Source organism: Gobius niger (assembly GCF_951799975.1).
Source record: "Gobius niger genome assembly, chromosome: 5".
Taxonomy (NCBI): domain Eukaryota; kingdom Metazoa; phylum Chordata; class Actinopteri; order Gobiiformes; family Gobiidae; genus Gobius; species Gobius niger.
This window is the reverse complement of record NC_136856.1, coordinates 20001309-20015671: the sequence shown is the minus strand read 5'-3', so window position 1 is coordinate 20015671 and position 14363 is coordinate 20001309. Positions and strand designations below refer to the sequence as shown.

At 39.6% G+C, this 14363-nt stretch overlaps 2 protein-coding genes across 2 annotated transcripts; both read left to right on the top strand.

The window, feature by feature from the left end:
* The first annotated feature begins 395 nt into the window (after positions 1-395).
* dnajc4 (DnaJ (Hsp40) homolog, subfamily C, member 4) lies at positions 396-2615 on the top strand. The gene is made up of 7 exons (XM_079556693.1): positions 396-520; positions 655-766; positions 848-938; positions 1374-1549; positions 1624-1791; positions 1952-2038; positions 2114-2615. Exons 2-7 carry the CDS (start codon positions 675-677, stop codon positions 2205-2207), a joined length of 708 nt encoding a protein of 235 aa, XP_079412819.1. The 5' UTR covers positions 396-520; positions 655-674; the 3' UTR covers positions 2208-2615.
* A 1028-nt stretch (positions 2616-3643) lies between these two features.
* vegfba (vascular endothelial growth factor Ba) lies at positions 3644-13745 on the top strand. The gene is made up of 8 exons (XM_079557146.1): positions 3644-4738; positions 6725-6776; positions 6911-7107; positions 7345-7418; positions 7498-7533; positions 8222-8305; positions 10636-10851; positions 10941-13745. Exons 1-8 carry the CDS (start codon positions 4661-4663, stop codon positions 10960-10962), a joined length of 759 nt encoding a protein of 252 aa, XP_079413272.1. The 5' UTR covers positions 3644-4660; the 3' UTR covers positions 10963-13745.
* The last annotated feature ends 618 nt before the right edge of the window (positions 13746-14363 follow it).

The following is a 14363-nucleotide window of genomic DNA, read 5'->3' as shown; positions in this document are numbered from 1 at the left end:
TATATTCTGAATGTGCAGTTTCCGGTTCTCGCGACATAGCTCTGGGGCTAACCGGGGCTAACTTTACAACGTCCGGTTTACATAATCCTCGCAGTCCAGACACTGTTATGAAACTATGAAACTGAGAGCTGTCGGTAGGTTATCTTCACCTGTTTTTGCTTTAATGAAGGCTGTTTTAGCGAACAGTTTGCACATTACGCCCGTTCTATAGATATCAGGTGTAAACATTGAGTGCTAACCTTTGCTAGCTGTTAGCCTTGTTTATGGCAGAGTTAGGGGGACACAGTGGGCAAGAGAACAGTGTGTACCCATGTGTTTAATGCAAAACAAACTGATATTGTGTGTTGTAAATCAAAAGACAAATTTAGGCATAATTAACTAGCTAGCACACAAAGCCATGCAAACTATGGGCTTGATATTCAATATATGTCCGTAGTGTCCTGAACCATTACATGAACCTTTGATTCATTCCTCTGCAGCTGTTGGCATCATCACAACTGTCACTAAACCAAGCTACCAGGTGAATGTCAACGTGAAAATTGATATAAAACATTTAATTTGCATAATATACCATGAAGTACTGGAATTGCTGTCATATTTTATTGTTATTAGAGCAATTAATAATATATGTTTTCCTTTAACATCCTCTTTCAGATTGTCCTCGGTTTCCCATAATGCAGTTGGAGGCCCAGCTCCGCCTGTGTCAGACCTGCCTGTGGTGCTACCGGGGCTGCAAACGTTTGTTTTCACAGAGCCACATACATAGGTGTGTTGTCATTTAGTGTGCACATTATTCTAAAATGACACATTTAAACTGAATTCGATTATTTTTTTTTAATCCATGCAGGAAAGCAGTGACCCATTATGAGCTTTTGGGAGTTAAATCTGATGCCACTGTGGAGGAAATTAAAAACGCTTTTTTCGACAAATCAAAAAAGGTATGCAAGTTTTTTTTCAATAAGAAGCATCACGTTTTCGCCACAAGAGGGCAGTCGTGGTGCATCACCTCAATAATGCTGTGCACTTGTTTTTGTTTTCCATAATCAATGTACTACCCTTTTGTCAAGTAGTGTAACAGTGAGTGGCAAAAATGTCAGGAGAAGGAAAAGTATTTTTAAAAAATGAAGAAGAAAATTCTATTTCATAGTTGAAATGCATTCAGTGCCTCCAAATGTGATGTTAGCTGACACTCAAACATATATGTATATGTTTGAGTGTCAGCTAACATCACAGCAGCTTTTACTTCTGTTTGTCCTCCTGAATGCTGTTCATGTATATCAATGATTGATTGTCCTCAAGATGATATTCAAACATGTCTCATTTGTCTCTTTTTTTTTTTACTTCACGAATAAGAGCTTATTTGTTGTTTACAGCTTCACCCAGACAGGGACCCCTCTAATCCAGACCTCCACAGCCAGTTTGTAAAGCTGAATGAGGCCTACAGAGTGCTGAGCAAAAACGGGAGCCGGAAAGAGTATGACATAAAGATGAAATATTCATACGACGCTCATCCAGCACATTCATCTACATATACAAACCATTCAAACAAGTACAGGTTTAACCAAACAACATTAACATTTATTGTATTTTCTCTGTAATAAATACAATTTTTGTCCGTTTCAGATCAGGGACATACGAAAATGAGCGTTATTGGGAACAATTTCATCAATCTAATGCACACAACACGTCAACAGAGGCATGGCAGCAAAGAAGGACTAAAAACTTTCGTATAGTGGGCTACTGCATCATTACAATTATAGTCAGTGTTGGAATCCACTTCATCCTTTTCAGGTAAACTGATTAAACAATTATATAATAATAATAATAATAATAATATATGTTTTTTTTTGTGTATTTTGAGACGCTTACACCACCCCTTTGTATATTGCTGCTATTTTATGTATCTTTGTGATCTGAAATGAATAACTAAAAGCGTATTTGACATTTACAGAAAACTTGAAGAAGTCCATACTAATTATATGGATGAGAAGGACCGAGTCATAACCGCAATTTACAATGAAGCCAAAGAGAGAGCCAGGTATGTCCACAGCCTCATAGTGTATTGTTTATATTGGCATTTATTAGTCATTCATTTTCCTCTGCCTTGTGACAGGGTCAACAGTTTTGAAAAACAGATGGAAATCCTCAGCCAGAAGCATGCTGAGTTTTCACAGAAATACAAAATGCGTCGCGGTGGAGACGAATAGTAAGGATACCACAGTGTTCTCTGCTACAGGTGTTTGATGACAATAGGAGTGGAAATCTTAAAGCTAATTTCCATGAACAGGATTTAGACCTATGTAATATTTGTCATCATAAAGTGCTGTGGTGTGTAACGGATTGGGCTGGTTTTGAGCTAATAACTAATATTACTTATATAACTTGTATTTTAAATATAGCAAAGCTATAATAAATCTGTCTGACCTTCACCATTTGTCATGTGTGAAAACCTCCTGTTGTTTAAACGGGGAGAGGCTTGTGATTTGTAACTCTCACATGGGACCCTGTATGATTTATAATGGGTTAGAGACCTTCATAAGACACCTGAATGATTGTTGTTGGTTCAAAGCTGATTTGTTTGCCTTATGTTTTTGGTATTTACAAAATGACGTTAAATACATTTTCTGCACGAATTAAAGAAAAAATAAATTGTTAACACTTTAAATATTATGTTCTGTGCTTTACAGCCATTGGGATGTGTTTACTTATGAGACTTATAAAGAGCTTTAACCCAAAACGTTTTACATCAAGGAACTGCTCGCCATTCACACTCTCTTTGATACACAAATGTTTGCACTGGAGACAAGGTGGGTGAAGTGTCTTGCCCAAGGATACTACAACAGTGCACTAGCAGAAGCCGGCATTTGAACCCCCACCTTTCGTTTATGAGACAACTCTTTCTACCCTCTGCACCACTATCGTCTCTAATCTTCTAATGTAATATCTCCATCAGTTCAAACATATTCTCAAAGTACACGCGTGCCTGCATGATGCGAAACGTCCAAAAATTGTGCAACAGTACGGACCGGTATTGCGCTTTTTTCTTCTTTTTTTCTTGGGCTCTGTGACTCAAGCCAGATGTGTTTATGGAGGTTTGTTTGGAGCCTGGTAAAGAGACATCAGTAGCAGATCATGTTTGCAGACACCCTCATCCTCATGTGGCGTGTGAGCGTGCAGTCATAACCCAAACAAAGTGTAATAGCAACGCACACCACCTCACTCACTGATGGGAGACATGGTTCAAGCCAGAACTGGGGGAGGGGAGTCTCATGGGCCAACGACATCATCTCAAGATTACAATTATTGAATGGTGCACATAAACTTAAGCCTGGCACGTTGGATGAATAAAACACTGTTTGTACTAGCTAGAGCTGAATATTAATGTATCAATTGATCTACTTTTCCTTTATTCGAGTATTCAAAACATTTCCAGAGATACAGAGATCGTCTAAAAGGTGAGCTGCCAATATGGTTTTCAACAAGTGGGGGCCCAAACGAACCAATTTCCCAGGAAACATTGCTCAAATATTATATATAGCCCACTGAAGATTTTTGAAAACACAGCATGGCATAAGGTTTAATGTATCAAAGCTGAACAGTAGCCTTTTTAATGTGTTGTAACATTAATATTTGGGTCATACCTAGACAGGGCTCATGGGGTGACCGGCTCTGCGCCAGTTTAGAGCCACGTGGGCTGGACCTAGCCTACAAACTAAGTTTTGATTCATCCACTGGCTGTATTTGTGGGGGTTTGTTCTCTCCATGTCCTGCTGAGAAGTACCTAAAGAGCGAACAGTGGAGAAAAGTACTCGGTGGTCTACTTGCCCTCGGGGGCCGTACTCAAACTAGCACTTGTGGGACTAGACCACTGAAAAAGCCAGCAGCGTCCTCGCGTTGCACCTGTATTTACTGCGCTGTCCCGTCTGTAAAAAAAAAAAAAAAAAAGTTGCCGCGCAATGCTTACGCTGTGTGCGTCTCAAGGGCAAAGGAAACAAGGAAATTGATCAAGGTTTGAGGACTCCTACATTTCAAGACACCACGCTGCGCCCCCGCAAGTGTCAAGAACTGACGTGACACTGAGGATTGTTGGTTTTATTTCTTGAGGGAAAACTGAAGGGCAAGATGAGCCAGAACTGAACGTCACATTTTCAGAGCGCCAGGCTGTGCCAGCCAGGGGAGAGGATATGCGCCACTGTCCTCAGCACGTCGCGCAGCGTCAGGGCTCGATCGGATATCTCCTTTTGAGCTGTTTCTTCACGTCTGGGATTTTATTGAGCGTATCACATTTAACGGGACACTTGCCTCGTGCACCACCTCTCATGCTGATCCTGTGGAGTGGATATCTACTGGACACAGCATAAACATCACTTGAACTTCAGACACGTGCCAGTATTATCTGTCGGATTTGGTCACTACTAACGTTCTTAATTAAGTGATCACATTTTGTTGAAAACACAAAGTCCTGACTGCTTTTTCAAATGCAACGACACAAAGTTATTCGTCTGAAGCTGAAGATGCCCCCCTGGGTGTCGTTCCCGGGAAGAGAAACTGGAGAATGAAATCAGGAATCTCCTAGGCGTCCTAAGCCACTATTCTCTTGTGCGGTCAAGTATTTTGGATTGGCCAAAATATTTTAGCGTGCCCTTTGGACTCTTGCACAATGGGGATAATGCTTAAAGTAATTCTAGGAATGTTTCAATTCCTGCTGCTCACCAAAATAACGACGTCCCGTGCCAAGGTATGTATATAGCATTTGGCCTCAACAGACTGTGGGTCTGAGGAGCACAGTCTCACTTACTTTGTGCTTGTTGGAACTCTGAGATGTGTGACTTACACTGTGACAACTGGAAGCTGGAGAAAAGGACGTATTGCATTGGACAAGTTCACTCCTGGGTCAATGACATCTGACTTAGTGACTTTAGGACCTGTCACTGTGTCTTTTTTTGTATCTATTATGCGCTAAAATAGTGTCTCTCTATCTAAAATATCTAAAATAACCCTGTATCCTCAATTGTGGTGTGTCATCTATGTCAAACTAAAATGTATTATATTGCTATCTGACATTAGGATGCATATGTTGCCTTTTATTCTCCCAAAGACATAATGTTGCCAAAGGAAAGAGTTTTACAATACATAGCGTAATAATTACGATATTAAACAATTCATTGATTGCTCATCATGGGAGTAAAGCGAGTTGGAGCAGATTGGAGACAGTCCAGTTTTCCTGACTATTCATGAGCAACCTCAAAACACACTGTTGACAACTTGGCCCCACTTTTTGACGAGGCTTTCTTTGTGAAGAGACAGACTGTTGTCTAACTAATGGTTTTATTCATGTGTAATGAATCAAGCCTTTGTGGATCATTTCAAGGCCATTAATGGCAACAGATAATAGAAAATCCTACTTCAGAAGCACAAGCACTTTTCTATCTGACTTCATCAAAGTAGAGGCCTAAAAGGATTCTACTAGTTATCTGTTTTTCAAAACATTTTGATCAATATATAAGAAATTAGGGAGCACTAAACTCCCAATGGAATCTGCATCTCAAACAAGCCCCGACATTGAATGGGGACGAGGACACAGAACATTTTTCATTTTTAATGTCCTTAGTCATTGCTAGTTTTTTATTTATTAGTTTAAGACTTTTTTTTTTCCGTCTTCATGTAGGCCTACATCTTTCTTATGTTTTAAGTTTTTTATCAGGAACATACACTGTTGTTTCTTTGCAGAAACGTTTATTGCCTGTTATGTTACTCTAGTGCAAAAAACTGCTAACTACGTGTTGTTAGAAGAGTGACATTGTGTGATTAGTTGCCTCAATAGATGGGTATATTCTGGCCTGAGGTGTATACTTTGGCCTAGGTCAGGTTATCCCTGGGGATATATTCTATATAATCTGGACTGGGGATAGCTTGGCCTGCTGCAATTGTTTAAAGCCAGTTGAGACATAACTAAATTCAGTAAACTGCAGCACTAGATCAAGTCAACGCATCAGGTTCACACCTCCTTAAACATCTATAGTCTACTACATGTCGCCGTTTTGCAGCAGCAGACGATTGGAGCTCACTCCTGAACAACCTCAGACTCACTTCTCTGATGACGACGACCAACTTCAAACACAGGCTCAAGTAGATTATAGTTGACACCTGCTTCTGTTAGTGCGCACACACACAAACACAAGCATACACCTTCTTCTCTTTTGTTCATTTTACTTTTGCGTTTTGTGTAGTTGTTTTTGGTTGTGTGTTCAGTATGCTGTGTGTCGGATGTCGGATGTTCTCCTGCTGGGGCCTCCTGGCCAAGTCATGTTTGTAAAGAAGAATTGGTTCTCAAACATTTTAACTGGTTCGATAAAGGTCAAATAAACAAACAAACAATTGAAGTCTTTTTAGACCCTTTATGCACTTCATTTAGTTCAGATTTGATCTTGATCTAGGCCTGATGGTACTGATCCAGTCATGACACTGCATTGAACTTATGGCACCCTGATTGTGATAGGGGTCACAGTGCAATTACATTGAGCCCAATGTAATTGCTGTGCTGTTGTAGATGAGGCAGGCTCTAATGCCGATCAGTGTTGTGTGAATCAAAATGTATCTTTGAAGGCAAAAGGGGGCGTAGCAATGCGGGCAAATGAACTAAGTCTATACAGTAATGTTTGAAGGCCTTTGGTTTGCAATACATGGCATGCCACTACAACACATCATTGTTTTTTCCGTGCAGATTGTGCAATCAAATCCATCTGACTCTTCCAATCCAAAGGACAATCCAGCAGGTATTTGTTTTAAAATGCTCTTGCCTTTCTTTTGCCGTTTATTATGTTTTGTCCTCTCCACGTTACATGATTAAGCATAAAATCATCATGATTACATGGTAATTGCCAAACCTGACCCATTTGTTTCTCCCCAGTGCGTAGGTGGCTAGAAGTGTATTCGCGGAGTGGCTGTGAGCCACGGGACACTTTGGTGGAGGTTTGGCGGGAGTTCCCTGAGGAGACGCACCACCTGTTTGTCCCGTCGTGTGTATCGCTGCGACGATGTGGAGGCTGCTGTGCTGATGAGGCCTGGGAGTGTGTAGCCTCGCTTACACACACTCTCACCATGGAGGTGCATATACAAATTTAGACGCTCATTAATTGTCTGGCCCAAATTATTAGACCAGTGTTTCCCTGCCTGTTGCCTACCTTACCAACAACTGAATGTAATGTATCTCTCAGCATAATTAAGGTTAGTTGTAAACATGCCGTAGTAGCCTATCAGCAAAATACAGTTGCTCCTTGCAATCTGGATTGAAACACTGTTTATGAGCAAGATTTGTCTTCAGTCCTGTATTTCTGTGTGCAGTTGATGAGGACTTCTTTTATGAAGCATGAAGTCACTGAGCTACTGTTTGTGGAGCACAGCAAGTGTGAGTGCAGGTAACAGCAGTTTGCAAGGATGTAATAGAGTCTGCTTGATTCATCGCTTACCAGACTTTTGTACTTTACAAACGTGCAGAATGAAAGAACAGTTCCAGACCACGCCTGCTACAAGGTAACACTCTGTTTTTCACAGCCTTTCCACTGTTTTTGTCTTTTACCTAAAGACCATTAAAAACATAGAAATTTATTACATGGTTATTTTGAACGAAATCCAGGTTTTAAATGTATTATTGTGTTTCTGCTGGATTCTTGGTTGCTATATTAAATTCACAGTTTCACCATGTAACAGTTTGTTTTGGTGAATCTTTGTTGTTTGTCCTGCAGGAGATCACAAAGTGCCATCTTTATGTTTGTGCCTGTGCTTCCTGTTAGGTCTCAACATAAATAAAACATTACTAAGTAAGGCTATGAAACAGGATCCCTAATACTAAAACTGTGTTTTTGTACCGATCTGTAAGAAGAGTGACCAAGTGCTACAAATATTTTAGGCATGTGGCTAATTAATACCTCATTGTATTTTAATATTTGGTTTTATGTTAAGATATGGGAATTAGAGCACAACTCTCTATCAGCATCCCCTGGGATAGCCCACATCCTGTTGTCACCGTAGTGACGATTTTCATTATCTATGCTGCCATGTGCTCTTTTAGTCTGTCAAAGCAGGGTTATCTATAGTAACTGCAATAGTCTGAAAGATTATGCTGGTTTTGCTCAGTATAAAAATGATTATCTGAATTGCAATATTTACTACAGGAGTGAAATATGTTATAGATTAACCATTTAATATTTAATCACATCAGGTCCCGTGTGAAACTGACAAGAAGGCACAAGAAAAAGCAGAGAAAAAAGATTAACCAAACGCCAACAGAATTCCCCAGCACTGTGTAAGTAAAACATGTCAAACTTTTAGTGGTATTTGACAGATACATTCACGCTCTGTAAATGTTTGGATCATAAACAGATCTTTTCTGGGTTACATTATTACTGAAGGACAGTTTGCTTTGGAGAAGTCAAGGTCAAACACTGACAAAAACAAACACACCTTTTGTGAACATCGCTGAAATGATCTAAACCAAAGCATGACTACTCGCCTTATTCAAACTATTTAGTTTTTGATGAGGCGTTATGCCTTGGATACAGTTACTTGTATGTGTGCCATACATCTAACTAGGATTTTAAAGCAAGTGAAAATTCAAAACTATACTAAAAATAATAATATATTTTAAAAAACAATGCAAATGCAGATTAAATATCATTGCTGAGGTAGAAGCTACCGTTTTGGCTAGATCTTACCGAGGGTAATAAGACGGAAGTAATCGTCTTTTTTAATACTCTCTTCTGTCATGCATGTTCCAGTCTGAGGGCCAGAGGTGGCACTGTTTGGATGTGATGCCCTTCAGTGCCTATCCATCACCCAGAACCGGCTTTATTCGGGCTCTGGCAAGGGTAAAATCTGTGTAATTTGCTCCAAATGCCACCTCCTCTGTCTGTGCCAGCGACAGGCTGGCCATCAGGACCTGAACAAAGATGGGCCTTCTCTGGCTCATTAAGTAACTTCATTAAGATCTGTACCTTCAAGAAGTTCTGCGACAAGTTCCACTTAACTGGCCAACTGGCTCGGACGGAGTATATGGGGCAGAGTAATAACTCATCAAAGTTGATGGATTGTAGACGAGAATGCACTTCAGACCCATGAATTCTACAGGGATTTGAAACGCTAACAGGGAAAATGAGCAGGGGCAAAGCCTAACTATAAGTTATCCTTTATATTAATCTCTGTAGAGAAATTAGTTCTCTGCATTTGACCCATCCTCAATGTCGCAGGGCGACCTGTAGGAGCAGTGAGCTGCCAGAATGGGCTGGCACTCGGGGACCCATCTCCATGATTTTTGTTTTTTGTTTGTTTGTTTTGTTTGTTAACTTGTTAACTTGATGTGGAGCCAGGCTGGTGGTCAGAAACACCTGGCTGGAGGATTCACCTATTGCGCACATGTTTTTTATAACCTACCACTAACCTACTTATGTTAGTGGGGACATGGGGAGAACATGCAAACTCCATACAGAAAGGCCCCGTCCAGGTGGGAATCAAACTGCTGTGCACCGTGCTAAACTATAGAGTCCTAACTTTAAAAAAAAAAATCTTTATTTATAAGTTTTAACTGTTTTAAAGATGGGTACAATTTACATATATGTGTCAACATGAGCACAATATTATTGTTTACTTTCAAAGAACATTTTCCATCAGAAAAAAACGAACACGAACTTCGGGGAGTGACCATTACGTTGTCAGACAATAAACTTAATAATTTCTCTCATCTGTAATAAAAAAAACGTTTAGTTGTCAGCTGTTGATTTGGCAGAAAATTGTGCTATTTTTTAATATTGCCTGATGTTTATTTGTTATTTTTCATGTTCTTGTTCTTCGGTAACATGCATTTGATTGGTCTCTCTCTGCTGTTATCTCAGAACTTGCTGAGATAACAGCAGGTCCCGGACCACACGGTTTTATTTTAGCTGCATGCATTGGTGCATGTATTGGGTTTCCCCAGTAGGACTGCCCACAGCTTCTGAGAACTTCTGACCGTTGCAATGGAAACACTACAAGTACAAAGCAGAGTGAAGCCCGCACTGTGTCCTGAACAATTTAGTGTTAAATGTTGCTGTGTGGAAAACCTCTATTTGTTAAGAATAGGGAAAGCACACACTCTGGCTGGCCTGACTACACTCACTAACTAATATTTTGTTTAGTTTATTATTTTTTTGAACCAGGACGATGTCCAATTTGCATTAACCTCAGAAAGGAGAGATGCATTGCATCAAGTTGTAGCACTTGTGCTAATTTCAACATGTTGTCCCTGGGCAGACTGATATCAATAGACAAAGTCTGAAAAATACAACATATTATTAATACATTCCCCCAAACAGCATTAAATCATTACACACTTCATTCATTATAAGCATTCATTTGCAGAACACACTCTCACTTACTCACTAATTACACTACATTGTGGGAGCAGGTTTGTTTTAGAAGAAGCCATGTTAAAGTTTTTACATGTGACACTGTTTGATGGCTCACTTGAGAACACTGAGCTGCCAAATGCTGTTGTATAATGTAGAATCCTATACTCGCTCCGACCAGCTGACTGATTCGCTCGATTATTTTTATTTCTATCGATCAGAGATATATTGATTCTGTATATTTTGTCTTATTCAGAACCATTGAAGAGCTGCTGCCCCATAACCTGCTGACTCCTTTACTCTCTACTCATTCCACCACTGTCCCGGAGCCTGTCCCAGCCTCAAGTCCACGCTGTGGCCCATGCAGAGGACGAAAGTGGACACTTGACTTGTCTTCGTGTCTGTGTAAATGCAAAATTAACCCTGAGAGCTGTCGTCGAAAGGGCCATATACTCAACATTCACCGCTGCAGGTCAGACATCCCTCAGTGTGATCTGAAGCCACAGTTTTTAATGTTACTGTAATATTTCATTACAAACTGTCCTCTTTATTTTCTCTTAGGTGTGAAGCTATGAGGACGTGAATTTTTAATAAGTTGTGATGCATTCACCTTTTGCAGGTTTATTTGCATGATTTGCAACCTGCGTAGCACCAATGGAATTCCTATGTTTTCATAAAATCTTACCTGTTGCTGTTCCACATTTCCTTGAGTGTGTAGTAAACAAGCAAACATCCAACTACTGGCAGCAAAACTATGTATTTGTAGTCACTTTCTCATCATTGACCTGCCAGTTTTACTGGATTCTCTGATGGTTTCTTTTTCTGAAGATGAGCTCATGCAATTCTAAAAAGAATGACCGTTAGTTCAGAGAAAGTCTTATGGCAGATTTTCTGGTTATATATAACTGGACGATAAACAGGTTAGAGGTGGATGCTCGTAAATTAGACATGGGCCATGGCCCATGCACAGCAGCACCCCTGTGTGCAACAGCTATAGTCTAACTGAATGCATGAACGCCGTGACCTGTGTGGTCCGAGTACTGAAAGACCCAGATGGGTTATCCCTGCAGCCGTTCACTTTCTTTCAATGCGTATGACCACAGGCTGGCTCTCCAAGCCGCTTTCCTCCATTTGTTTAATTTGAGCCTTTTGTCTACATCTTTCCTTAAGTCTTCAATTGCTCTGCCTCCCTTTGCTTTGCTATTCGCCATTCGCTAGTGAGGAGAATGACAATAATGAGGCCTGGCTATCTTCCACTGCTTCACACAAGCATTTCACACTTAAACCAGGCTCACTGTGTGCTGCCATATTCATGTAAAGTCTCGCATGAGCAATGTGCTACTGAAGTTAGCCTTGTGTGCTTGATTTTTTTTGCCGTTTACTACAATAGTTAGCAAAGCTTAGCTCTTTTGTTTTTATTATGCATTTTGCTGAGCTGATTGTAAATACATACAGTATATTTTCTATGTGTATTTTTGTATTGGATTCATCTGTAATTCATCGATATGAGAATTTATGTGTGTGTGTTTAGCTCTGTACTTTCTTACTATCACAGTACACAAAGCCTGTGTATTATATATCTCAAATAGAAACATACATTGTAATGTGTGTTTTAGACAATACTCTGATAGTTGTTCCCAGTGCAGTTCAGTATTGGTTAGAAGGACATATGCCATATCCCTTGTTTGTATTCTCAGTGAATCCCATGGTTTAACTACGTGCGGTGTGTGAATAGGGATTTGTACTGAAAGAATTCTGTCAATCAGCAGGTCCATCAAAGAGCATGTTCTGTTTTGCAGTAAACCCTTTTGACTTTAAGTATATAACAGCAATACAGTAGCAGAGTCTTATTTCAGAATTCAGTACAATCCACATTGTTGTTTAAACATTCTTTGTCAGTAAGTATGTGGCAACAATGAACTGAATTATGTCACATACTGACATACTGTTTCAATGGCTGTATGATTAGCCCCACTCACTACCTCATTAGATCATTTAAAGACTGATTGTACTTTTATTTTACACTAATTGTTAACTAAATATCACAATATGTTGAGGTAAATGAATTAGATTTAGTTTTCAACATAATGTGTTGCAAGCATTGTCAAAACAGCAAGTAGTCATCACACTGTGTGACCATGTAAATATAAATAGGCTGCTTTTCGAGAGCAAGGACCACAGTGAAATGTGTACAATGTGTCATTTACAATTTATTGTCTTGTATATCTATGTAACTGAGCTAGCAGGAAATAAGGGAGCTCTGGCAGGGACTGCACTTTGTAACATAGCAAAGTACACTTGAACATTTTTAAAGGACCAAATAGACTGCTCTTGTAGAAATACACTGCCTTGCCAAAAAAAAGGCATTGAATGAAGAATTGAATGGATTAACGGACGTAGATTCAATGAAGCAAATGGGCAGGAGGTAACAGCATGTTTGCCAACATCATATGCCCAAAGAATGAGTTCAGCTGACTTCTTGAACTTTATTTTTACTGGGTCTTTTTTTGGCTGGACAGTGTATAAAAGCAAACAACACCTGCTAAAGAAACCTCTGTATATCAAAAGGTGCATTCTACTGAAATGTATTCATGTCTTTTCAGTTTTAGGTAAAGGTGTACAATTTTGCTGCTATACCATTTGTGCCCTATACAATGTCTTATTACAATGTCTTAGTAATATATGTAAGTGAATGTTGTGTTGCCTTTTAAAACCAGTCAAATTCATATTGTGTGAAATTACATGCCAGTCACCAGTTCATCAAATATCATACCAGTGTTGCTACTACTGTTTGGTTGTTGTTTTTTTAAGAGAAGCATATTATTTTTTATATAAATATTATGTTGTTCATTTGCTGGTCATCTGTATCTCTCAATTGAATGTGAAAGCTAAGCATGTCTTTTTAATCACAGAGCTCTTGCCATACTGTATGTGAGAGGTGCTTCTGTGTTGTGAGACATAATATTTTTCCTTGTCCTCCTCGTGTTCCAAACTGCTGAGTCAGAGGCTCGAACAAAAAGCCTCATGGTGCAAAATAGGAAATGAATGAGTACAGAAAACATTGATCTTCCAGTCTCCTGCATCATTATTGGTGCCTGTAATTTTCATATTAAACATGACGTATTATTTGTTGGAACTGATTTCAGCAGCCACACAGAAGCCAGGGATGGAGAGCAGAAAATGAAACGGGAGAACTGCCAAGCTATCTGTCTAGAGAGGAATTATGCCAGCCCTAAATTTAGCTGTAAGATTAAGCTGACAGTGAGAGAGAAAATGGGAAAAGGGACATTGTGAGTCACACAGAACGGTTATGAACCAATGCCTGGATTCATATTTTGCAAATTATATGATAAAGTAGTCGGTGCTATGATGAACCACAAATTTCGTCACCAATCTAACTGTTAGACCTCCCTCTACAATCGATCTTTGCTCTTGTGTCATTGCACAGCACTTCCTGTGTTTTTCCACATTGTGCTTTCTGCTATCAGAGTGATGTTTTTCTTATACAGTAGCCATGGTTTCCTCCCTGCTTTTGTAGCAGCAGCTGTGCAGAAGCAGGCACTGGCCCCCAGACAGTGTTGTGAGATGCTATCAGTTTGTAGCCCTATGTGTAATGACCAGAGACAGCCAAACAAAATATGTCACACTATATTTGTGTTTGTTTTTTCTTGTCAGTAAAATAATTTTAATATCATGCACTGACATGTTCTGTCCCCTTGATTTGACCGAGCCTTGAGAAAATAACCTCTTGTAATGTATTATTGCTGTAAATTTACTGACAAATAATACATATAAAACGAGTAAACATTTCTCTTTTATATAAGTGGTAAGTGGCTATATTGTGAGCTGTACGGAATTGGGCAGGCTGACACATGTCTGTTTAAGGATGAGGGTACAGTTGGGTACAGTTGACCGAAAAGGGAATTCCTGGCATTTTTCAAAATATATTATTTGTCCCACAGCAAATCAATCTCAACCACCCAC